Here is a 26,979-nt window from a genome sequence, read left to right as displayed (position 1 = left end):
TAAAAACCTATAAAACACAAAAAATTAAGTTTCATGTGTACCTCTAAAAGCTACTTGGTTCCATTAATTTAAATGTTTTACAACTGCATTCTACGTAAAATTTTCTTATCTTTCAAATGAGTAACATTATTATTTTAAGTAGCGTACTTTCTAAATTAGAGTCAGTTCAAGACATAAAATTCGACTCAAGAAAAGTTAAACAACTCTAGTTGAGAATAGACCAAATGCGTAGAATTTTTTCATCAAATGTGATCTTCTATCACCTCCTGAAATATACCGAATCAGCTACCTAATTCCACGTATATTTTTATCAGAACACTGGAATAAATCTTAAGCCACCCTTACCGTCAAGTTCTAATTCTTCGTTCTGGTTTTAGCTTGGTAGTTATTCATTTATTTACTAGCTGACCCGGCGAACTTCGTCCTGCCCAAAATTATTGTTTTGATATGAATTCTTTAGAACAAATTTCTAAACTTTTCTAATCATAACATTGTTCTATGGGCAGAATACAACAAACACAAGAAAATGAAGACGGTTCACAAGAGACCTTTCCTTCTTCGGTTTTTGCGATTAGCAACTCATTTGGCCTTCCTTTTTATTTATATAGATAAGAATGCGTTATTCCGCCAGAAAATCCATTTCCACCTCCAAACAAAGATTAATTTCGTTGGCGCAAACATCGAATGGACTAACAACGCTTATCATGATGTAATTTTCGAACATATGGGTACTCAATTTACCGGATTTTTTCGAACTTCCTTCAGAATTTTCCGAAAATCTTCCGATTTTTTTATCCGCTATATTGATCTATGGGCCAAAACAAATACAACAAAATAAAGACGACTCAAATCGGTCCATTCCTTCTTCAGGTTTTGCGCGTAGCAACACATCTGGCCTTCCTTTTTCATTAATATAGATATAGAAAATAGAAGATATGGGAGTGCGTTATTTCACCTGAAAATCCATTTCCACTCTCAAACAACAATTTCAATAGCGCGAATATTGAATGGACCGACAACGCTTATCATGATGTAATTTTAAAACATATGGGAAATCAATTTTCCGAATTTTCCGACCTTCCTTCAGAGTTTTCCGATTTTTCTCTCCATAACATTGATCTACGGGCAGAGACGAATACATCAAAATAAAGATGGCTCAAATCGGACGATTCCTTCTACGGGTTTCGCGCTAACCAACACATTTGGCCTTATTTTTTCATTCAAATAGAAGATTTACAACGATGCTGTGTTCTAGTTCATAGTGTGAGGCTCATTAAGATGGGGGCTTCGGGTTAGATTCCCGTTCCGGTCAAAAGCTCTATCGTCAAAGATCGTTTTTCTGGTTTGCATTGGTTCAGGGTAACTGCCTAGGGTGTGATGGGATGAGCAATGGATATTGCCAGTCTCAAAGAAGCGTCAGAACGTGGATAGAAGCGGTGGCAGCAAACCCAAATCTTCCGTGAGAAGAAGCGACGCCAGGAAGAGGAGTGTGCAGAACTAGAACAGCTGCACCGTATCGCTGATGACGTGGACATTGTCGGCAGAAAATTTGAGATGATAGATGAACATTACACCAGACTTAAGCACGAAGAAAAGAAAGTTGGGCTGAGAATTAATGCGTCTAAAACCAAATAGCTTCTGAACCCGAGCACTACAGGGTTCAATTAGGCAGTAGTTTAGTAATCGACGGCGATGAACTCGAGGTAGTAGACCTGGGCTCAATAGTAACGTCTGAAACCAACCGCGAGATCCGGAAACGGATTATCAATGGTAGAGCCCACTATGGTCCCCACAAACACTTGAGGTCAAACAGACTTAGCAATCGTGCGGTTGTATTGAAAAAATTAGCGTAGCAATCGGTTGTATTGAAAAAAAAATCTCCCTGTCCACGTGGACTCGATCTATACCCCCTCCCTCCACTCCGTGGACAAGCGCGGACATTTTCTTACCCCCTACCCCCCTAAAGTTGTCCACGTGGTATGTGGACAGCCCCTTATACGATTTAGAGCCCCCGCACACTACAGACCTTTTTTCAGCCGACAGTTTGGTCGGATCGGCCTACTGGTGCAAAAACCGACCCAACTGAATCGGTGTAATGTGCGCACATGCATACCTCTCCGTGCTGATTAAGAAGCCGACCGAACTATCGGTCGACAAGTCTGCGGGGGCTCTTAATGTTTGCTGGGTCAATGCCGTCAACGCGGATTCACGTTGACGGCGGAATGGTGTCGACATCTAGATACGATATTAGTTTGTATGAGGCCAACTATTCTCTATCAGATTAGTCGACCTTAAGGCAGTTTATTCTGCTAAAATTCTTTGCAATTTTTTTCTTGGCGTTATTTACCTACTAGGAGTACGTTGTTCTGATCCTAATTTAAACTATTTTCTATGAATTTTCAGATATTCTCACCAAAACTTACCATTATAATATAAAGTTATCTTAAACAATTTTTGTATGATATTTTTTCACTACTTGCAAGCAAAGGTGATTTTCATTTACTAGTACTAGTTTGGTTTGGTAAAAATAATTTTCATTCATAATTTTTATTTTAAAAGTGTGTTCATTTCTTCTGCAAACCCATATTGTCATACCTACTCCCCCAATTCGTAATACGAGGCTCAATGCTGTCAACGCGGATAGAATGGCAACCATGCGATCAGGAAAGTTTATCAGAATTCATCCACTACGACAAAACTCGATTCGTGACATCTTCCCTCGCTCGCGAAGCTGATGAATCCACGAAAATCGTATTCATTGAGTTGGAGAAAGCGCAGTGCCCTACCATTAGCAGCAAGCGTGTTTCTCCTGTCCGGTATATTTGTAGTGAAAAAGATCCCTGTCTGAGGCATAATTTCACGGTAAGTGGAAACGTAATCGACCAAGTACCTTGCACGGATTGATATGTCTTGGGAATTGGCTTCGAATGTTTGTAGGTTTTCGTTAAAAATCGCTCTAGGAAATCAATCACCTGCGGTGCGCCACCAGTAGAAGAAGAAGCAACACCGAAAAACCCTGCTGTCAGACTTCCACACGACGACGAAAAACGGCGCTGCTGAGAGCGGTTGAGGTTAGACCCAAATCCCGTTCATTCGTTCGTTCGTCGCACTGTTGCTGCTGCTGCCTCTCTCTCGTGTCGATGTTTATCTAGCAGCTGTCAGAATTTGAAGTAAATATTTTGTTGCGCCATCGCTGCGTGTTGACTTTTTGTGTTTTCCCCCGCAGATTGGAACTGTTTCGTGTCACAGTGAAACTGTGCTGGGTTATTAGTTTACAGGATATTGAGTATGGCATCACCACCTGATCAGGTGGAAATATTGAGGGGACGTGATCTTACGCGGATTTTCCAGCTATGGGAGGAGAGGCACAGTACCTCCGGATATGATCCGGAGCCAATTGTGACAAGGTAAGACACTGATTAATGATGATTTCAAAACAATTATTTATTTTCATGCTTACAGATTAGCGGAAATCTTCGAGGAGGAAACCGAGGTGTACATGCGCAAAGATCCGGACCCTTTCGATGAGCGACACCCGTCCCGAACCGATCCAAACAGTGAGCTCGGTCGGATGTTGAAAACTTTGTTTCGAAAGGATCACTTTATGACCCGGCTGGTGAACGATTACTTGCGGGATAATTTCTTCACGAGACAGAATGTGCAACAATGTTCGCAACCGCTCAACATCGCCGCCTGTCGGCTTATTCTGGTTATCATGCCCGGACTGGAGACATCGGCTGTGTTCCAGGCTGAATTCGATCATTTGATTAACAGACTCTACGGATGGGCAGAATCGAGTCCCGAACCGCTGCAAAGTTACGCCACGGGACTGTTGGGAGCGGCAATGGAAGTGCAGGAGATTGCTGTCAGTTTCAGGGAGCAAAATATTCGACTGTTGCCAATAATGCTGCGCCGATTGCATGTCCTTCAGTTGGCCCACCGGAATCGTGATCGGCTGCTAGAGGCTGGGGAAGGCACCAGTAGTACCGCCTTCCAGCGAATGTTCCAAGGAGAGTCGACCTCAATTTCACAGCAATCATCGCCTGTGAAGACGCGGGACGAGGCTCCGATGGAGGATGAAGAAAACAGCGCGGATGCGGAAAGACCATTTGCCCACTTGGGTGCCACAGAGACTGTCACCGCGCCATCAAACGGAGCTTCGCCAGAGTCGAATCTGAATTTATTGTTCCAAAATGAAAACAGTCAAAACACACAGGATAATGGGCAAGGTCGAACTTCCCATCGGAACATGATTCCGATCTTTCCGGCCACGATCGCAACCAGCCAAATGTTGATTCTGCGGTACCTTACCCCGATGGGAGAGTATCAGGAGTTTCTTCCGCACGTCTTCGAGCACAACGCCATGAGCCTAATTTTTCGATATATCGAAAATTTGGAAGCCAAAGATACCTGTTTGGCGTTCGAAGCCCTCAAATATCTCGCATCGCTCCTTTGTCACAAAAAGTTTTCGCTGGAATTCATTGCAAACGGGGGGTTGGAACGTCTGCTAAAGGTTCCCAGACCAAGCCTCGCTGCCACCGGAGTTTCGATCGCATTCTACTATCTAGCCTATTGCGAGGATGCGATGGAACGGATCTGTTTGATGCCACAGAAGATAATCACCGAATTGGTCACCTATGCCCTTTGGCTCTTGGGTTGTTCTCACGATTCTGGCCGTTGTCACGCGACAATGTTCTTCGGTCTCAGTTGCCAATTCAAAACCATGATGGATGAATTCGATAAGCAGGATGGACTTCGGAAAATGTACAACGTGATATCGGTGCTTCCAATTTTGCTGCCGGCGGACGATTACAACCTCAATGACGACGAGGAGTGCGCCGCACGCCAGGTGGTACGCCACGTGTGCGTTGCGTTGAAAAAGTATTTCGAAAATCATCTTTACTACAAATACAGCCAGGTCACGCGACAGCAGTGCCCCACAGGAACACTCGCGCAGCCGGTTTTTAAGTCGGTCAAAAACTCCCCCGAGGTAATAAGCGATCAGATCAAAACGCTGCAAGAGTTGCTGCCGATGAAGGCACGCTGGTCGCCGGTGGACGAGTTCCTCGATTTGGGAGGGGTGAATCTACTTTTGCGTATCATTGCGTTGGCTTACGAGTGGAACTATAGTGGACGGTGAGTGGTCTTCCCATTCATTCAATCAACTTTCGCTAATGTAACCTTAGTTCTTGCAGTGCCGAGACGGTGCGAGCCGCACTGGATGTACTCAACATCTGCTGTGTTATCCCCCGGGTGCACGCAATGTTTTGCGAGAGGATTGATTTCCCGGACGAGGGATCAGCCGCGGGGATTAATATTGTGTTGGGAGCTGCGGAGGGAGAGATCGTTGCCGACGCGGAAGTGCAGAAATCAGCACTAGCGGTGCTGGTTCACACGGTTTGTGCCCCCATTCATCGACCCAGCGGATCGCTAGCTCGCTTTGGTTCGGCGAAAAAACGAATGCCGAACAAGAACTCGGAAGAGCTGCTGCAGAAAGTGTGGGAATCCGTGCGATCAAACAACGGTATCATCGTGCTGCTGTCGCTGATGTGTGTGAAGACACCGATCACGGATGCGGACTGCATCCGTGGGATGGCCTGCCGGGCGCTCGCTGGACTGGCCAGGTCTGAAACGGTGCAACAGATCATAGGCAAATTGCCACTGTTCGTTAACGGGCAACTGCAGAGTAAGTAGAATGATGTTTTGAATTAAAAACAGTAAGTGAGGTATATCTACGATATAACCGCAAGGTGAACATAGGACTACCGCTGAAATGGTAATCATTTGTTTGAAGTTGCATTTGAATCAATTCTCAATGTTGTTCTGTTCTGTTTTTGAGCTTGAGCTTGAGCTTCGGTAGACTGTACAATTCGTAGTTGCTCTCCGTGATTGACCTGAACCAACCAAATTGCACAAAGAACACACAGAATGACGCTTGGGACTAGCAAATCATTCTCGTTGTGCAATTTTCGGTGATTCGAGCTTTAAATGGTCAATAACGACGCCGGCCACGCCCTTACAGTCACCAGGGGAAGGTAAGGAATATTAGTATGATATTCGCCGCCTGAAGGCCAGAAGGGTCGCCTCTATAGCGTGGTTCCCTAGCGTTTATCAAGGAAGGGATAGTTGTTAGTAGGGAGAGGTAAAAATCAGGATTCACTGTGGTAAGTGATGTGATTATGTAAAGGCGAACTATCGACCACTCGACGAATCGAAAACCCTAGAACCTTGTGTTACGACACGCGGCAGAAATTGTATTTAGGTATCCTGAAAAGGAAACCCTGTAATATGAATTAGACCGACTATATATTTTATTATTTATCGCGTGTACTCTTCTTCCAAATCCAATCGCGACGCCGGAGAGCTATCCCTGGGAAACCTGAGTAGTTAGGCGAGAGAAATCTTTGTTTCCTATTATTTATCGTACGTACTTTTCATTAAAATAACTCTACGAATTATCTCTAGGCAACCTTTCATCGACATAACTCTCCGCGTCATCTTTGGGAAATCTGAGAATATAACCGAGAGAAATCTATATATTCTACAGAGGCTATCCATGGTTTATCTCAAGGGCCACTCGTAGGCAGTCAATCACTCGGCTACTAAAAAAAATTTGATTTGTATGTATTGGCCAGTTTAAAAACAAAAAAAACTTTGAAATAGGTCAGTAGCGAGTAGCCAATCAAAGTCAAACCCCGCGGAATGGGCACGCTCGTCACGCGTCGGTCCGTTTGACGTTCAACTCGCACCGAGCAACCGACAACGCATAAATAAGCCCTTAGAAAGTAACTGAGAAATATCTCTGCTATGAAATTAACTAAAGATATATTTCGTAATTCATCAGGTCGCGAGCTTTCTAATTTTTAGATATACAACACGCGGCATCATGAATTACCTGAGAAGATAACAGGAAAATATCCTTACTATTAAACGAATTAACAACATACGATTGACTCATAGGATCGCGATCTTCGCAATTCTACAAAAAAAATCGAACTTTTTCGTCTTCATTTATGTCTACACCCGATGATGGAAGGTATCTATGGGTTAACATCTATGCACACAATTACGTAATCAACTATCAGATATCCAATTCACCATTTTTTGCTGACATATCCGATTAAACAGATTGTAGCAGATTGTACCAAATTTGTACCAATCGCCCAAATCCAAAAGAATGACGGTCGAACAATGATTGATCACGGCACTTACAACAAACATAAGAACGACGTAACTTAAATGCAACACAACATCGGCCAAACTGCCACGCAAATGCTTTGACTGCATGTACATATGATACATTTGCATGTGCATGCAAACACAAGACCCGCAAGAGAGAACACTGGAAGCTGCGCTACAACATAAATCGAATTGGACAGTAGCACTTCACCAATCCTTTCCTCCACCAACAACTCGCCCACACTGTCAAATACAGCTGAGAAAGTGTTCGCAGTCAAGTTACGATCGAAAAGGAGATTCGATGAAGAGAAAATCGATCATGTCACTCACATTCCTCTCCCTCTGAGCACGTTAACTATTTCCACTGCACAAAAGAGATTCTGCATTCGATGTTAATTACGCCAAAGGATTATACAGACAGGGAAATGGACAGTTTGAGAGAAAGAGTGAGAGAGAATGTAAGAAAAGGGAACTTAGCTTCGTATCGTGGCATTCATTATAACTGGCGTAAAACCGGTTCTCATTCTCTGATGAGACTGCTCCCGCTTATACATTCGCTCAGCACTACAAACACACACAGACGAAGGCTTCGATACTCTTGATAAGAAAAAATAACGCTTCCGAAATAACAAAACTATTGAAAAACATTAACGCGAATGCACTAATTTGTTCATTTATCATGTTCTTTTGAATTTTTATATTCACGAATATATTTTATATGTGTGCTTTTCGGACTGCCTTAGAAACATAACTTTCATCACACCACAGATGCTTTACAAACAGAACTCAATGTAACGGAGCAACTGAAAAGCACGTCTGCACTCATTCTTTCTCTCACAAGACTCTGTTGTTCTGTTCTGTTTTTGAGCGATTTTAGCCCGAAGGTTGTTCGTCCCTTAATTCTCAAGGAATGAACGAATGAACATTTTGAAAGAACATTGGAAGTTTTTTTGTTAGTGTGTGAGTGGATGAGTATAAACATGGAATCATTTATACAGGGATACACATGAAATTTTACTCTTTTGAACTTGTTGGTGGTCCTGAATAGAACGCGCGAGGCGCCTTGATTATGCATCCGTGTTTGAGAACATATTTTGTTCATATTTTGTTGTTTGGAACTCATTTTTAGTTCTTTATTGCGTTATCCGTGGTTTTCGTTATCCGTAGAAAGCTAATCAGACTATTCCGCTGATAATCGGGGTGCTACTGTATTTGATATTATTAAATGATTTTTTTCATTTCTATACCGGGGTGTAAAATCAAAGTTTCGAAAACGAAAGCGTTACGCCGGAGACCGAGATTTTGAGTGTTAATAGCTCCTAAACAACTGAACGAAATGGTATGATAAACACTTCATTCGAAAGATAAAATGTCTACGCGTTCTATACTTGTTACTTTCTGATCCAAAAACTTGTTTCAATAGTCTTAAATTTGCTTTCAAAATAGGCTATTGAAATCACCAATCGGTATATAAGCGAGCGCCGCTCGGAAATCCACTCAGTTCTAATTGAACAGCGATTGGAGCATGTTGTCGCTGTTGTGGTGAAGCTCTTCATTTATCATGAAAGCGCGGATGAACGGTGTCACCAAGAGCCTGTTTGTGCACCTTAGGCCAGAAGGGAATCCATCAGGAGGAGAGTGATGCTACAAACGGTTCCCCGGGAAGATCTCGAAGCAGCCGCTACACACACACACATACACGCACGGAATTCTTTCCGTTTGGATCGAGAAAGATCCGGAAAATAATCTGCCAGTTCCTCTAGGAATTTAAAAATACATTCATGTGAAAGAGTTTATTTGAATGTTTTCTATCCATGTAACACTGTGACCAAATATGTTTCAATCAAGTGCTATTAATAGATGGTTATCGAGTTAGCATTAACCACTGGTGGGCTTCCAGTATCGAGGAAAATGTGGAAATATCTAATCGTTACTGAAAATAATCTGCCAGTTCCTCTGGGAATTTAAAATTACATTCATATGAAAGAGTTTATTTTAATGTTTTCTATCCATGTAACACTGTGGCCAAATACATTAGGTTTTGTGATTTTTCAATCAATCGCAATCAACAGGATAGCTTCTGAAGATTATTCTTCCCCATCAGTAGGATATTTCCGTATCCAATATTGGATGCATAAAACCTTGTGCCTCCAACGTAACGCTCTCGTTTTCGAAGTTCTCCAAATATTCATTCATTCAGAATGAATTCAGATTCAACTTCATACAAATGATCTCTAAATCAACGATAGTCCTACGTCACCCTTGCGGTTATACCATAGATATAACCCACTTCCTGTTTTTTCAAAAGCTATAGAAACATGCTGAAAATTCATTACCATTTTCCCAAATTTATGCCGTCAATCATAACAATGCATTGGGTTTTGGCATGGCAATAGCAAAGGCTGTGTCGGTGTCCCTCATGACAGCGTTTCGCAAGTAAATGTATTCTTTCTTACGCCGCTTCTATTGATTGTCTTATAGGCAGCTCAGTCGTTTGCTCTCTACCTTCAGGCACATCTTGACCATGATTTTTTGGTACAGCTCATGACATTGTAGAATGACGTTGTCCTGACCTGATCGCGTTGAATAATCATATGAGACACATAGAAATCCATCGAGTGCACTCTTGTTTGTTTCGCCACCTCAAACCACATGTTCATGAATATTAATTCAAAATTATGCAGGTAGTTGTGGGAACCAGTACCAGGTGGTTCCAACATATCCAGTATATTATGGTTCCGAATATTCAATGAATCACACAGTGGAATACGAATAACTGTTCACCATTACAGTCCGAGATAAAATAATAATATCATATTTATTTCTCTGTTTCTAAGCGAAATTCTATCTCATGGCTAGCTATTACATATATGTCTCTACAATAGTGAATGAAATGCTTGTGGAAGAATTTCGATGTCAAATATTCGTACAATATCCGTCCTGTTCCTCCGGAATGGCCGGGAGATTTTTCGTCAAATAAATTTCTTCTGACGTGCATTTTGGCCACACATATGGTGGAGCTTGTCACTCAAAATGCATTTAAGGCGCGTAGCTTGGCATAAAAATCTCAATAAAAACGGTAGGAACGTTAGTACCATTGAACAAGACAATGGAAAGAGTCTGATGAACGTTCTATTATTTTATTTTCGAATCACAATTTCTCGCGTTGTTGTGCAGTCATTTTCCATGATTCCAGCAATGTCTTCTACAACATGTGCACCAACTCTTTTGTTGGTGTTTAATCAGGGTTGATGACAATGATGTGAATGTCTGAAAACTGGCTCAGGATGCAACTAACTGGCTAACGATATTCTGCAAAAGCAGATTTTTTATTCATAGCAATTTATTCCGTCTTTTTTATTCTCACCGATTCAACAGATTCGAAAAAACACAACAGTGCCACCTTGTACGTAGAAGAAGTTTTACTGAATCAAATAGATTTAAAATGAGAGCAGATGAAAAATCTATTCCCTGGCCTGAACTCTTCGGCGTCTGTATGCATCTTGAACATTATTCTCAGATATTTTCTAGAAGCAGTTTATCCTAACATCGAGACGGTGCTACAAAATTTCATGACGCTTTCTATGTGGCATCGTGCAAATACAGTTTCAGCAAGCTTAAATTGATGAAAAATTAACTGCATTCTAAAATGAACCAAGACCGAGTCAATGGCTTGCCAATTCTTTCTATCGAGAAAGAATCGCTTGCAGACATTGATCTGAATGCAATTGTGGATCATTTTGTTTCAGTTAAAGAGCGCAAGACAAAGATTTGACTGGAGAATAAGCGAAGCTTGTAATGATATTTCTGTCCTTCTAAATACGAATAAACTGCACAGTGCACATTGGTATTAGTGAGGAGTTTTCTCAAAAAAAAACCTTACGTTTAAAATTTTTGATATATCTGAACATATTGTCTAACAGTCTGGTTTTCGATTATATTTCCAGGTCTCATGCGGGATCCGATTCTGCAGGAAAAACGCGCTGAGCATGTTCAGTTCCAGAAGTACGCTCTGGAGTTGATGGAGCGCGTCTCGGGGAAAGCTAAAACGTTCAACAATCAGCTGGACACTTCGCTGGCAGATATTCACAAGGCGAACGTGGTAGCCCAGACAAAGATTCAATTCAACGAGCAACAGTTGTACCAACTGATATATCAGCACCTGATGGCGCGGGGTTTGTCCGAAACTGCCACCAATCTGGTTAAGGAAAGTGGCATTTCGGTTCCCATTAGCCACCAACAGCATCATCAACACCAGCAGGTATCCAGCATAAGTCGAAATCTGCACCACTCGCCCTTCGCCTTTCGGTCACCTAGTGCAACCATTATACAGCGGTCGAGAATTCGTAGTAAAGCATCCGAGCCCAGCTTCAATCATTCAATGGCACAGGCAAACCTGCAAGCCGCTCTGGCTGCCGCCAGTATAGAGGCAAGCTCGTTGGCAGCGGGAAGCACCAACAGCGATTTGCAAGCCATAAAAATGGACACCCCCATCGGTGCCGGAGCTACGTTAGCTTCCGATGCCACCACGGAACCGTTCACTCCGATAAAACTAATCAAAAAAACTAATACGAGTAGTGCCAGTGCGGGAGGGGCCGCTGGTAGTAGTTCTTCGCACGGTAATAGCATCAATATAAACACTCCCTTCTCATCCTCCTCTAGCAATCAGCGGTCTCTGCAAAAGCAGATCTCCGCCACCGTCGATACGGCGTCGTTTCTTGTCCCTGCTTCCACGTCTTCCAAAACGACAACGACAGACGGTCCAAGTAGTACGGTAACTCTCGATACGATAATAACGGAGTACCTCACCAATCAGCACGCACTCTGCAAGCATCCAATGTCCACCTGTCCCCAGTTCGATTTGTTTGTTCCGCACAAATGTCCTGATCCCAGGCCGAATAGAGCCTCCGGGATGAGTACAAACTTTGCGGCGCGCTTCTTCAAACGCCACGCCGGTTACTCATCCGAGCGGTTCGACAGAAGGTTGGTTCACTCGAACTTTTCCGCTTCGCGAGTGTTGCGTCCGCAGGACTCGGAGTTCTTCTTCACGTGTTGCTATTTCACGGTGAGTTGATCAATTGCTTACTATCTTATCGCTACGAAGGTTTAATTTTCTTTCTTTTTTTCTTTCATGAAGCCATGTGCGACGAAGCTCATCACGGGGTCACACAGCGGAGAGGTGAAAATCTTCAATCTCAGCGATAGCAACGAGGAATACAACTATTCCTGCCACGAGTCGTACGTCAATTCCATCAAGTGTAGTAAAGACGGTCAGCTGCTGTTGACGTCATGCGCGTGGCGGTCACCAATGACGGCTTTGTGGAATATCGAGAACAATCGATTCTCACAGAAGCTCCAATGGGACGAAGAGGAATACATGGAGTTCCCGAACATAAAACAGGATAAAGTGCTCGCAACCACCGGGGAGGTGAGTCCATTGGGTCAGTTTAATCAAAGAGAACAGAAAATTGATTCTCGCAAATCTTCTACAGGTTGCCACAATCTATGACATAAACACAGGACAGAAGACACTGTCGCTGGTGCCAAACATCTACAATCAGTACACCAAAAATCGCGCCACTTTTTGCCCCTCGGACGAGCTGGTTCTGTCGGATGGCGTCCTGTGGGATGTGACCTCGGGCAAGGAAATCCACAAGTTTGATAAACTAAATCAAACCATCTCGGGTGTGTTCCACCCGAACGGGTTGGAAATAGTGTCCAATACGGAAGTGTGGGATCTACGGACATTCCATCTGTTGCGAACTGTGCCGGCGTTAGACCAGTGCTATGTGAGTTTCTCCCCGCAGAATGTGATATACGGTATTTGTCCGGAGGTGGAAACCGAGCCAAATTCGGACAATGTGTTTTTCGAGTCTAGCTTTAAGGTGCTAGATGGGTATAACTACTCGAGCATTTCGACGGTGGACGTGAAGCGCAACATTTACGATCTGGCGATCAATTTGTACGGAAGCCAGATTGCGATAGTGGAGAATCAGGGTGGTTTCAACTCGGTGCAGGAATCGGTGGTTCGGATATACAGTGTCGGGCGGAAGAAGAACACCGAAGATGATGCCGAGGAAGAGGAAGAGGAGATGGAGAATTCAGAGGACAACTCGATGTCGGAGACGGAATCTGTCGGTGAGTTGAGCCATCTCATTTTTCATTGTCAGAATATGACTGAGTGTGTGAAGAGTGTATGTGAATGGTTTACAGGCGTTTTTTGGATGTGTTTTTTAGTTCAGTTGTACTTAAATCGTTTGACTAAACTTATTGGAGAACTTATAGCTCTCCCTGAACTTGTATCAATGAAAAGTGTACTAATTGTAATTCACGGGCGTATCTGTTTTGATTTTATTTGTGTTTTGATTAAAAGTACCGATTCCGACACCGACTTTCAGTTGAATCTATATATATATATAAATGGATTTCTGTTTGTCTGTCTGTCTGTCTGATTCTTATAGACTCGGGGTTTTTGGGGCCGGGGAAGGTTTTCGTGATAGTTTGAGACCCCTCCCCCCTCTCTAAGGGGCCATACAAATGAAACACAAATTTCTGAATTACTCGAGAATTAATCAAGCAATAAATATTTCTATGGTGGTTAGACACTCCTCCCGCTGTCTAAGGGCATCCGCACCAATGCGTTACTATTCAAGGCTTCTAGTCTCGAGTTTTAGCCGTTGCCAATTTATTAACTCGTCGATTAGCGCACCCGTCGTTGCTATCGCGGTTACTATAGTATCACTTCTTTTTCGCACCGCAGGTTGCTAAATGCGATTGCTATTACTAGAAGAAATGACAAGTGTCAGTTGATTCTCTTTTCGTCGCATTGATTTTTTGGTAGATAAATGTAATATATACACTTCCGAAATAATACTTCAGAACAAAAAACGAACACAAGACGAATGAAACCCACAACAGATGTTTGACATTTGTTGAAACTAGCAACACATGGCTCGGTTGCTATCGCGTTGTTAAATTTGTTAACTCACTATTCACCGAGAGGCAGATTACTATTTCCCACACCTGAACCGCAACCACCAGTGGGGTTGCTGCGTTATGGTGAGGGTTGTCAAAATGTCTGTAACAACGCATTGGTGCGGATGCCCTAAGTGTAGGCTGTCGTACAAATCAAACACAAATTTCTGCATTACTCGAAAAATAATCAAGCAAATGGAGCCACATTTGGCATGTGAATGTTTTACGGGGCACGAAACGTTTCTATGGTGAATACACTCCTCCCCCCTCTCTAAGGGGGGCTGTCATACAAACGAAACACAAACTTCTGCATAACTCGAGAACTAATCAAGCACAATTTGGGATGTGAGGGTTTTTGGGTATGAGAAATGTTTCTATGATGGTATGACACTCCTCCCTTCTCTGAAGTGGAGAGGGGGTCCGATTAAAATATTACACATATTTCAACCACAAATATTCCAACCAAACATGACAATTGAAAATTTTCGGAAAAATCTGAAGGAAAAAGGGAAAATTCGAATAAATTATTTTGCCATATGTTCTACAATTACATAGTGATAAGTGCTGTTAGTCCATTTGATGTTTGCACTAGCGAAATTGATCTTTGTTCGAAACTGGGAATGGATTTTAATGTGATGAAACGCACTCCTATATCTTCTTCTATCTATACCAAAAAAAAAGATCGCCGAATGTGTTGATAAGAACAGAACTCGAGGAAGGAATTGTCCGATTTAGAACTGCCTTTATTCTATCATATTTTCTGTATGAAACATTTATTCCATGTAACGGAGAAACATGTTATTTGTAAGTGGTTGAAAAATCTTGAACAAGAATTGTGTCTGAAAATAATCTGATATTATAATGATGAGTTTTGTTAGAAATACTAGGAATTTTATAGTAAAAAGGTAAATTCAACGAGGTCGAATAGAAGATCAATCAATGAACAGTTCTGCGATCGGACCCATGAACTTGCTCATAGTAAGAAAACGTGAATGTTTGAAGGTATTGATAACAAAAAAAATATTTTGGGCTGGACGAAGTTTGCCGGGTCAGCTGGTGACCCAATAAAACCGAGTAACTATAGCTGCTAGAACCCCGAAAACGGATGCAATTCTTGAAAGAAGAGCAGGGAAAAAAGAGTAGGGAAAGAAGAGCAGAATTTTAGATCAGGCCACTCGCTGAAGGAGTACATATGTCACAATTCAGTGACTGATTGAACTTAGAAATTTCATCAATGATCTCGATAATAAGAATTTTTCATTAACCGACAATCAGTAGAACAAAGCGGAGAAGCATCTGGAGAAGCATCTGTTTCAACCGTTCAAACTTATCAAAACATCATTTGATCATTCTCAGCTTGAAGAACTGACACCTATAAATGTGTTGGAAACAGTGTTGCCACACGTACAGATTTATCTGGAATGGTACAGATTTTTTCGTTATTCTTGGTACAGATTTTCGTCAAAAAGTACAGATTGGTACAGTTTTTTTTTCCATTTGTCAAATTTCTTACATTTTAACAAAGCAACATTGAGGTACATGACAACTTTTATGCCGCGGTATCGCTTGGTGCTGCTGATCATTAAAGCATTTACAATGCAATGATTGATTAATTTCATAAGGACGATATTCCTTACAAGGAGCGTCTGAAGGGATTCGCGTCGAACGGTGTGACATATGTTTTATCACAGATCAACAGATTAGATCGTTTGTTCCAGGCTGAAAAACCTGAATTCACTATGTTACATGAAGAGCTGAAAGATTTTTATTTGATCATTCTCACTAATATCTGCGAGGAATCTTACGTTACTAACTGATATCTGCGAGGAATCTTATGTTGTTTCAATGTCCAATGCTATTAAATATGAAAATCATTTGAAAAGCGACAAGAATTTGGAATAGCAGCAGAAGAAAATAACAGAACAATAGCCAGCGAAAGGCAGATCATTTCCAAGGATATTTGTCGTAGTTTTTTCGTGGAGCTGGTCAAGCAGATGAGAAAAAGATTCGATTTTGATCAGATCCGACGCTCAAGTCTACGGCAACGTTAAATCCTAGAAACTTTTCCAATTTGACTAACATTAACGTCGTATTAGATACGTTTCCAGAATCCTACAATGGAAATTTACAAGATGTGGAGAATTAATTCTGTAGCCTAGAGATAAAATTACTCCGTAAGGAAATCACAATTTCAGAAAACGAGCATGTGCAGGGTTGGTGGACAAAAATTGGATGCCTTAAATGAATTGTCGGTTCGCTCGCCTTTTCGGCGCTTCGATGCCTTGTTTGTAACGTTCTCACTATGCCTCGGCAAGCTCCTAGTAAGAAAACGTGAACCATGCAAATGAAACACAAATTTCTGCATCACTCGAGAAATAATCAAGCAAATGAAACCAAATTAGGCATATAGAGGTTTTAGGGCGCAATAAATGTTTCTATGGTGGTTAGACACTCCACCCCCCTCTCTAAGGGGGAGCTGCCATACAAATGAAAGACATACTCGACAACTCGAAAACTAATAAAAAATACCAAATTTGGCATGCGAAGGATTTAGGGGACACAAAACGTTTCTATGGTAAAGAGACACTTCTCCCGTCTCTCTGAGGGAGGAGGGGGCTGCGATACAAATGAAGGTGGATCGACACTCCTCCTCCCTCTCTAAGTGGGGTGGGGGGCTTCCCATACAACTGTAACACAAATTTCTTCATAACTCGAAACTAATCAAGCAAATGGAGCCAAATTTGGCATGCGCAGATTTTAGGGGGCACGAAACGTTTCTATGGTGAATATGCACTCCTCCCACCTCTCTGAGGGGAGAAGAGGGGAGGGGTCTGTCGTTATTATATCATATTTTCTGTATCAAACATTTATTCCATGTACCGGAGAAACATGTTATTTGTAAGTGGTTGAAAAATCTTGAACGAGAATTGTGTCTGAAAATAATCTGATATTATAATGATGAGTTTTGGTAGAAGTACTAGGAATTTTATAGTAAAAGGTAAATTCAACGGGATCGATTAGAAGATCAATCAATGAATAGTACTGCGATTGGACTCATAAACTTGCGCTAAGTAAGTAAAATCGTAAGTGATCGATCGTGCAAGAGGACAGTACATGTATGAAGAAAATTTTGGCTGGAGCAATTCTGTTTTTACTAGCACTCTAAATTTTATTTGAATTAGTTTATTTTTAAAGGCTCATTTACATAAGTTTAAAGGAGCCAAACTCTTAACTATATTTTTACTAGTATATATTAATATTTTCCTTAACTCTAAAATTAATAAGGAACCGATAACTCGCAGTCGACTCGAGATTAGTGTCATACTTTCTTTAGGAAAAGGAATTGTAAATTTTAATGTTGATTTTTATTGTATAATTAGAGGAAATTGTGAATTGAACGTTCTAATCAAAAACCTGATTTCGAATTATTTATTTTTTTAGCTAGAGTCGGAGTCGGAGTCGGTACTAATAATTGGGGGGAGTCGGAGTCGGAGTCCATCCGACTTTCTTCATACCTATCTCCAGCAGCTTGCTTGCTATCGTCCCTGGTAGACTTATGGTTGCTTTTTGTGTGTCTTCGAATGCTTTCCTCGGTCGAATTGTTAGGGATACTTTTCCCAGCTCGAACTGGTTGTTCAGGACTTCTCTTAATTTGGTTTCTGTAGTGATCTCATCCAGGTTTCTGCATTCGAACACTATTTCTTGAGACTAAGCTCTCACCTTCGCTGTTTCTTCTAATGGTTTCTCGATAAGCTCTTTCTAGTTCTTTCCAGCTTTTAATCGTTGGGTCCTTTTTCAATTCAAACAGGATATCTCTATTAGTGTCGAAACCACTTTTTTCGGCTTACTCAGCACAGCTTCATTCAGTGCACAGCTCTTGCTCTCCAGGATTGCTGTTCGCAGTCTTCAAAAAACATACGCCGCGCTGCGCTCGAGTTTAATTTTCATCAGGGCGTTTCGAAGTGTACCAAACATATAAACTTGAGAGTGCAAAATGAACCCGGTGCAGAGTTCAGATACAAAACATCGCTTCTCACACGATGCCCGCCTCATTTTATACACACACATCAGCCCTATAGCGTCCTAAATCATTCGAACCTTGTGTTACCAGTACTCCGCAACTAGAATTCCACAGGTATGGATCCTAATATGCCCGTTGACATTCCCTCCTCTATTGTGTGCGGTGCGCTATCTCCTTAGTCTACACTGCGTCCTGACTCGCGTTGTCACCCCATTTATCGTCTCTTATGATAGGGACAGGAACTACGACCCGGTCGTTCTCCGCTTGTGAGGTATGATACATGGCTGGAATACATGATGGAACAACGTCCCGGCAGAGTGTGGTTCTGAGGGTGATCAGACGGTTGTCCGCCTACTTGTGAGATGTGATCTTGAATTATGAGTACAGTAATCGTTCGCTAACTGGTCCTGGTTTAACTGGGCGAACGTTAACTGGTCCTTGGATCAGTTAAAAAGCAGAACTTCGTAAACAATCGACGCCATATTCAAATGGAAGATTTGCTGTGAGGGGCATTCGAATGTAATTTGAAAAGTTATGAAAATTGACATTATTTCCGCATGACAAAAACGTTGATGAAACTACAGAAAAATAGTTTTCTCAAATTATATTTCATACCTTTTGTCGCACTCAATGCGAAATTTCCATTGGAATCCTTTTGTTTATCCAATTACATGAACAACGCGAATTAAACAATTCATTGAAGTTCTCCTCGATTTTATTAGACGTTTAACATGCCGGACCAGTTAAAACGCGAATGTCGATAACTGGTCTTCCCTTTTCGCCCAGTTAGTGAATGTTTACTGTATTACTCTTGGAGTATCATAAAAATATATATGTTATTTGAATTGTATTCTACAAGTTCATGCTACAAACTAATTCTAATTCCCTAATACTAAACCTTTTATAAGCTTTTTTATGTCCATGGCTTTCATGATGTGTCATGGTGCCATGCATTTCATTGGAATCTGTTTATCTTTCCTACGGCTCGTGGGAAGTGTTTACATAGTGACTAGAAGGGTAAAAAACTTCTCATTTGTACTTTTTCTCCCAAAAATCTGTACTGGAATCTGTAGCATTAAAATGTTGGTTGCAAAGAAAAAATCTATTTCATTAGCATTAAATATATTACCTGAATTTCAATTTCCTCATCTGTTCGATGGTATTTATACATAGCTTTTAGCTTTCTAGTTACCCCACGAATGCTTAGATAGCATTCATCATGTCGTTGTTGAATCGTTTAGAGGCTAAGTTTTATTGTTTGTTATAATCAGAAAAGTTTCGCTCGGCGGTTAACAAGGAATGACACATAGTAAGAATATTAAAAACGAGATATCGAAGTGTCAAAAATGCGAAAATACAAGCGAAATTTAATTTCATTCACTAATCCACTAATCGTGCATATATGTGTTTTCTGAAACAGTGATTTAATCACGGAGCATGTTCACTTTTGGGACACGGTGTTCCTTCTCCAGCTCTTGTAAATCTCCATTGTAGAGACCCGAAAACGCTTCCAATATTACATTGATGTTTATTAGATTGGAAACATTTCTAGGAATTAACATAGCAGCAACAGCAATTCGATCTTCAAAATCTTGAAATCGAATCAATTTTTCATCTACTTGACCAGCTTCACGTGTTATAAATTTAACAATCAAAAAAATCTGTTCCTATCTGTACTTTAGGAGGGAAATCTGTAATATGTACCGTACAGAATCTGTACCAGAATTTTTGTATGTATTTCCTTCATGGTCTGCTGATAATGTGATAGACATTCGTTTAGCCGCACTTGAAAAAAAATTGAAACACTACAAAACAACTAGGAATGTTCTTTTTATCGGGATACTTATTGGTGTAGTGATCAGAGATGCCAACCTTCCTGATTTTTCAGGATTTCCCAGACTTTTTAGCACGCTCCCTGATATCCCGACGACCACTCAATTTATCCTGATTTTTTTCAAATGATCCTGATTTTTCCTGATTTTTGTACTCTTTACATTATTCGTAATAAGAATACTGGTTTCTATGCCAAAGTTTTCTGTCATGACATTTCTCCGGTTCGCACTTGACGCTAGACGCAAAGACGCAAAGCTGTACTTAACTTGTTTTATCTCTACCCTCAATTTTTTCGTGGCTTTCCAAAACAGTGCTAGAAAATTTCATGATATCAGATTGTCTGACGAATTTATGGAATTTCAACGAGATTAAGTTTGAGGAACAACATTACTTTATTGAGGATAATGTGTATGTAGATGTATCCCTAGTTATTAATGTGGGAATACGTTTCAGAGTGTGAAATTACTCAAGAGAAAATATCATAAAAAATAGGGAAAAATCAACAATTCTTCCACTGCTTTCCTCATTTGTTGAGTAAAGATTCATTCTAAAGCATGGTTCAGTGAAAATTTGAATATGAATTTCTCTGCAATTGACTGTAGTGATGCCGTAGGTTTTCCGGAAACGATCAAAAAGTTAGGTGAAACACTAGCATTTCCGCTTATGCGAGGATTTATATCATGCTTATTAATTCTTTTACATATCCGGTCTTCGCCCGAAGAAAGATATACTCTATTTCTGGTGGGATTTGGAATGGATTCTGTATTCGGACAAACCAATATGATCAATCCTAATTTATCCTGAATTTTATTTTCATTCTCCCTGGTTTTTAAAAAATGTAGTTGGCAACCCTGGTAGTGATAGTATATTTAAGTCACTTTTATTGAAAGGACGTGCGTCACAACCACACACACACAAGGCGGCATCGGTGGATACAAACTTTCAAACGTCGTTTTTTCCCGAGACATACGTTTAGCCGCAGGGCATAAAAATCGAGTTTTCGCATAATCACCAAGCCTTTATCTGTGTTTTTGAAAAAATACTTGGGAATGTTCAATTTACAAGGTAAATATTAGGTCTGCGACGTAAGAAGTTGATCAGATTAGTGATCTACGTAGAATTTAAAGGAATGGCGAAAGGTATTCTATGAACAAAAATTTTCTAATCGCTCGATTGTAACAAAAATTGATCTATCTGAGAAAGTGGTACGGATTTTCGTTAAATAGTGCCAGAAATATGGGATATAACGACCAATAAATGGGAACACCAAAGATACTATGCGTCTTAAAGGTCGAATAAGACACGAAGCAACCAGGAAACGATGTCCTGCTCATACATTAAAGCAGAATCGGTTGTTCCAGTAACGAAGAGGCATATTGTGCGCATCTTGAATGAGTCACCAAACATCATGTGGAAGAAACCTCAAGGGAAGCCGAAACTGATCGCCACCCATAAACAGAACCATCTCGCCCGGCAATACATGGAATGGAAACTAGAATGGAGAAATGTTGTATTTTTCGGCGAAAAAAGTGCAATTTGAATGGTCCGGACTGTTACAGTTGCTATTGGTACAATTTAAGTCAACGGCATGTCGTGAGATCGAAGCGAAACTTTGAGGGCGGAAGTTTGACAATGTGGGGAGCCATTTCCTATCACAGCAAGCTTCTCATTTGTTTCATTTTCACCCGAATGAACTCCGAAAAGTATGTTCAATCACTGGAGGACGTTTTGATTGGCCATATTGAGAATAACGCTACCGAGGATGTCGTTTTTTCAGCAGGATTATGCATAGATCCACGTTTCCAAGCAATCGAAGGCATGGTTTGCCGAGAAGGACATTCCGCTTCTTGAATGACCTGCTGGCAGTCGATTGCAATCTCATAGAGAACCTATGGAGAATCTTGGCCGAGATGGTCTATGCAAACGGATGACAGTCTCAGGCTATGAATGTTGGGCTATAATCAATATGGCAACACTTTAAAAGCTGTCTGACTCGATGATGCCAAATCGAGTTTTCAAAGTGATTCGAAATGGAGGTGGACATACTAAATATTAGCTACCAATTGGACTCGAAATTTGCCGCACAAATTTTCTTTTATTGAAATTTTAGGATGTGGCTAAACGAATGTCCACCCTGATTCCACATATTTGAATTACTTAGAAAACAAAAAGTGAATTTATACTTTTTTTCAAAATGAATTCGATGAAAATAAACGATAATCGACTTTTATGAGCAAAACTGTACAAAGAATTGACTTATTTTTAAAAATATTGGGGAAAAATAGGGTGCGGCTAAACGAATGTCTACCACTGTACTACCCGCGCTTTGGGCCATACCTACAGTTTTACGATTGAGCTTGCACTGATTCCAATACATATGCTTGTTGCATGATGGGGTTCTCCTTTAGTACGGAAAACATGAAGACCACCTTCATGTTTTCCGTTGATGAATTATTTCTTCAGCATGGTGCCAGACATTTAGGAGGCGATTGGTGATTGAGGGTAATAACTCTTTAATATACTGTCTGAGAAACGGGTGCTGTGATCCTGTGTAGTATGCCGGGGGTTCGGGTTCGATTCCCGTTCTGGTCGGGCGAATTTTTCGTCGATGAATTTTCCTCTGTCTTGCACTGTGGTCACGCTTCTAGAGCTTACCACCCAGAATGCATTCAAGGCGTGTTATTTGGCATAGAGATCTCGACTAAGTAGTCATAAAAAATGAAGCTAGTAATATTACGTTGAGACGGCGAAGTTCCTCTAGGAACTTTAGTGCTTATCTTCTTATCTTCTTCAATGATCGATTTCGTCAAAAAAGGCTCAACCCACTCAATTGCCTCACCCAATCAATAAATTTTGGAATATTGCTACTTATTTATTTATTTACTTATTTTATTTATTTATTTATTTATTTATTTATTTATTTACTAGCTGGCAAACGTTGTTCTGCTATATAATTTATTTCTAGAGAGTATTTTGGTTGATAAAAAATAATGAACATATTTCAAAAGAGTTTGTACAGGGTGGGCCATTTAAAGTGGAAGGATTTGTTTTTGCAATAGCAAAGCAAAGAAGTGGAATTTTAAATTTTTTTTTTGAAATTCATTTATTTTGGTCCAAGGAGATTTGTTCTAACTACTTTTTGATTATGATATCTCGTAAATGACCGCCTCTGGCCTTGACCGCAAAATGTGCCCTTTTTTTGGCATTTTCCATCACTTTGCCCAATGTTTCGGCCGATATGGCAGCAATTTCTTGTCGGATATTGTCTTTCAGCGCAGTCAGGGTCCTTGCTTTACCAGTGTAACCTTGGATTTTAAATATCCCCATAAAAAAAAGTCAGGAGGCGTAAGATCAGGTGATCTCGGTGGCCAGTCATAATCGCCGTTTTTCGATATTAATCTTCCGGGGAACATTTCGCGCAATAATTTGGTCGTGGCAGCCGCTGTATGGCATGTAGCGCCGTCCTGTTGGAACCAGTAATTGTCCAATTCATTTTCACGAACAAATGGCAATAAAAAATCGGTTATCATTGTCCGATAACGCTCCCCATTCACGGTTACCGTTGCTCCATTTTCGTTTTCAAAGAAGTACGGGCCGATGACTTTATCGGCATAAATGCCACACCACACAGTACCTTTTGGTCGTAAAGAGGTTGCGTTTCGATGAATTGAGGGTTTTCAGTAGCATAAAACCGACAATTTTGTTTATTCACTCCTCCATTCAAGTTGAAATGCGCCTCATCAGACATTATGATTTTTTGCCAAAAGCCACAATTGAGAAGTTATTTTGAATGTACAGCTGAACAATTTCAGCGCGTTGTTTAGGTGTGTATTGTTCCATGGTTAAAATTGTACTGAAATGACGCTTCCAACGCGGTATGACATTTGTTAATCTGACATCTCTGTCAAAAGTTATGGGGTTGCCAGATGCTTCCACTTTAAATGGCCCACCCTGTATGTTATCGTTCTGATCTGTAGAATTAATCTAAACGATGATTTTCACTGTGAAACATACATATGCGTACCTCTTATTTTCAAATTTTCTCTTTCAAATTCATTTTAAATATATATAGGGGAGGTAGGGGTAAAACGGACATGTTTAGAAGAACTTCAATTATATTCTTGAAGACTCACTTTGATCCCTTTTTTGCAAATCAATATACTGTTTTTCTACCTAATTGGTAAAATATTTTACTAAAAAGTGTTTTTCAATGTTTTTTACTGAAATTAAAACAGACCGAAAAGTGCAACATTTTTTTCGATGCGGGTAAGACGGAATATGCGGAATATGGACAGGTTTGTAATATATGTAATATAATACCTAATATTACTTCTCCGTTAACTCACAAACCGAAATATAACCATCAGCGAATTCAATTTTGCAATGAAACCATTCAAAATGCATAATATCGAATCCGTAAAAATGACATTCACACGCGAAATCATGTTTGATTTTCGGTTTTTGTTTCCCTATTCCACTTTTGATCAGTATTCATTGTCATAGGATAATTTGAATATTATAGAATAGCATGTAGGAGGAAAGGCTCCCATCAACATATATTTGAAATTCATAATGCAACTATACAAATCAACCACCTTCATATACCCCCACTGTCCGTTATACACTTCCCCCATTGTTTCGCCGCTTTCGCTTTTGTTGGGAAACTCTTCAAAATAACAAGAGTAAACAATAAAGGAAAAAAACAAGAGTAAAAGCCTCTAAAGTCAAGCGTTTTCAATGGTGTAATATACATTATTTTTGGGGGAAATTCAACACTATTTTTAATATGCTTCGGATTGTCCGATTTGGGTCAAATATACATCGTTTTATTGGAAAAGTTGTTGCCATTGTAAAGGTAGCTTCACAATGTCTCTATCATAAAGGTCTTGGTCCTTGATGGCGAAAAACCACAGCAATAGATATTTACGATCTTCTCTTGATTCCAATTTCTTATTCCTCTGGAAATTTTCCAATGCGAGAAAAAGGTGATAATCGATTGGTGCCAGGTTCGAACTATATTAATGCAATAACCCTTTGCGGTCGTATTAACTTTGGACATGGGGGTCGAACTGGTCGGAATTATTATTCTTTGAATTTTTTTCATGTTTTCTTTGTGAACATATACAGGGTGCCGCATAAGTCACGCAACCGATTTGCACAAAAAAAATCTTTATATATAAAAGAGAGTTTTCCCACGTACGTATAACTCATCATCACGGGAGAACGGCTGATCGGATCCACGTCGCCATATATTTTGTGAGTTTGTTTTCACCCAAATTAGAATGATAGAGTACTTTGGAAAATATTTGAGATGATTAGAAAAAATTGACTGTGCACATCTTTTATATATGAAGGATATTGAAAATAAAAAGGAAAAATTCGAAAATAGGTGGTAAGCATATGTATGTTTCGCTGTGAAAATCATCATTTAGATCAATTTTACAGATCTGAACAATAACATAAAATCTCTCTTGAAGTATATTCGTTATTTTTGCCAACCAAAATATTCGCTAGAAATACATTATATGGCAGAACAACGTTTGCCGGGTCAGCTAGTTTCGTATAAAAAATGTCTCACGATACAAAATCTTTATTCTCGAATAAAAAACGACACAAAGTCGACAACTGAAGGCTCGATAGTTGCAACGCGATCGTTATTTTTTTCCTTCAGAGAGCGTTGCGCGACTTATGCGCCACCCTGTATATGTATTAACATAACAATGTAATTTAATGTAATGCTTTTATATAAAAAAAATTGTCGCTTGAGACACTTTTGCGATTATTCAAATAACATGAGACATTTATGCAACCAGTAGTTCTGATACTTATGAACAATTGTAACTCACAACTGAATGGAACAAACAGAAAACAACAAAAGATTTTTTTTAGTGTGGAATGCCACCTTTACAACGAGCCTAATCCTAATCGTGAGATATTGATCTCTAAAGCCAGCCAACGATGGATAACTTTTTCCCCAATCTAACATGAGTTACAATTCTGCCCAATAAGTTAAACTTAATTCGAAAACATTGAAATTATTGATATACTGACCGTAAGTTGAATGTGTTGTGTTTTGTTTTATTTTCATATCTGTATGTTTGAGAAAAGATTGATTGTATAAATAAAGTTTTGTCTGCTGCATGTGTATGTGCGTGTGTGTGTGTGTTTGGATCGCTTTTTTTGAATGGTGCACAAATGGTTCCCCCCCTTCATTCTGCCATTTCCAGTTTTTCACGGCGCACGCGGAGAGAACGGCGGCCAGCGTCGTCGGCGGAGACGGGGGATGCGTATCAATGTACTCGATGATGATGATATCTTTCAACCAGGTTCCTCCTCGTCCAGCGAGGACGACGACGATGACGACGATATGGATGATAACGATGACGATGGTGACAACGGGGAGAACGACGATAACGAGGATAACGATGGCGGCGAAGACGACGGTGCCAACAACAACGAGGACGATGGCGAAGAGGATGCTTCCTCGTGGACCACCACTTCAGATTTGGAGGACTTTTTGCTGTTATAAATGGAAAAGAGGTCCCGTTTCGGAATACAAGGTCGCTTGAATCAATTTCGCACTGCGTCTATTTGTACCATTATGTAGATATGCCATGGAGGAAGGGAACGATAACTGTCCATGTAGCGTAAGAGCTTTAGGTTTGAAAATTGCAGATCCACGTCATGCGGTAATACATGAGGTATATAATCGTTTAGTTCAGGTACAATAAAAGGGATGTTCCAGTACTTGCAGGTTCCGCACAGAATGTAGCAATTGTAGGATAATGGAAGTATGGGAAGAGACCTGAATGTGTAACATTATAACGAAAGAATCAGCGGTTGCAGATTTTAAACGTTCGACATTGTAATGGAGTTATATGTTAACAGTTAGTTAATGTTGCGTTTACACTAGATACTATAAAAATTGGCTGCTCGTCTCGTCTCGTTGTGGAATAAATCGCGAAAAACCA

General features: G+C 40.4%; 1 protein-coding gene across 6 annotated transcripts; it reads left to right on the top strand.

The window, feature by feature from the left end:
- The first annotated feature begins 2,708 nt into the window (after positions 1-2,708).
- LOC129767397 (protein mahjong) lies at positions 2,709-26,979 on the top strand. Of its 6 annotated transcripts, none has more exons than XR_008741512.1 (10): positions 2,709-2,862; positions 2,938-3,170; positions 3,227-3,407; positions 3,463-5,136; positions 5,187-5,686; positions 11,127-12,244; positions 12,317-12,607; positions 12,672-13,317; positions 26,236-26,697; positions 26,763-26,979. XR_008741512.1 is itself a non-coding variant. In XM_055768262.1 (9 exons), the coding sequence occupies exons 3-9, from the start codon at positions 3,289-3,291 to the stop codon at positions 26,535-26,537; spliced, it is 4,641 nt and encodes a 1,546-aa protein (XP_055624237.1). In that variant the 5' UTR covers positions 2,709-2,862; positions 2,938-3,170; positions 3,227-3,288; the 3' UTR covers positions 26,538-26,979. The 6 variants fall into 6 exon arrangements, 4 of the variants coding, with proteins under 4 accessions (XP_055624237.1, XP_055624238.1, XP_055624235.1 ...); XR_008741511.1 differs by having other exon boundaries at positions 26,754-26,979; XM_055768262.1 differs by having other exon boundaries at positions 5,196-5,686; positions 26,236-26,979.

The sequence above is a fragment of the Toxorhynchites rutilus genome, chromosome 2 (genome assembly GCF_029784135.1).
Source record: "Toxorhynchites rutilus septentrionalis strain SRP chromosome 2, ASM2978413v1, whole genome shotgun sequence".
Lineage (NCBI taxonomy): Eukaryota > Metazoa > Arthropoda > Insecta > Diptera > Culicidae > Toxorhynchites > Toxorhynchites rutilus.
The sequence above is the reverse complement of the archived record's forward strand: the minus strand, read 5'-3'. Positions and strand labels throughout refer to the sequence as shown.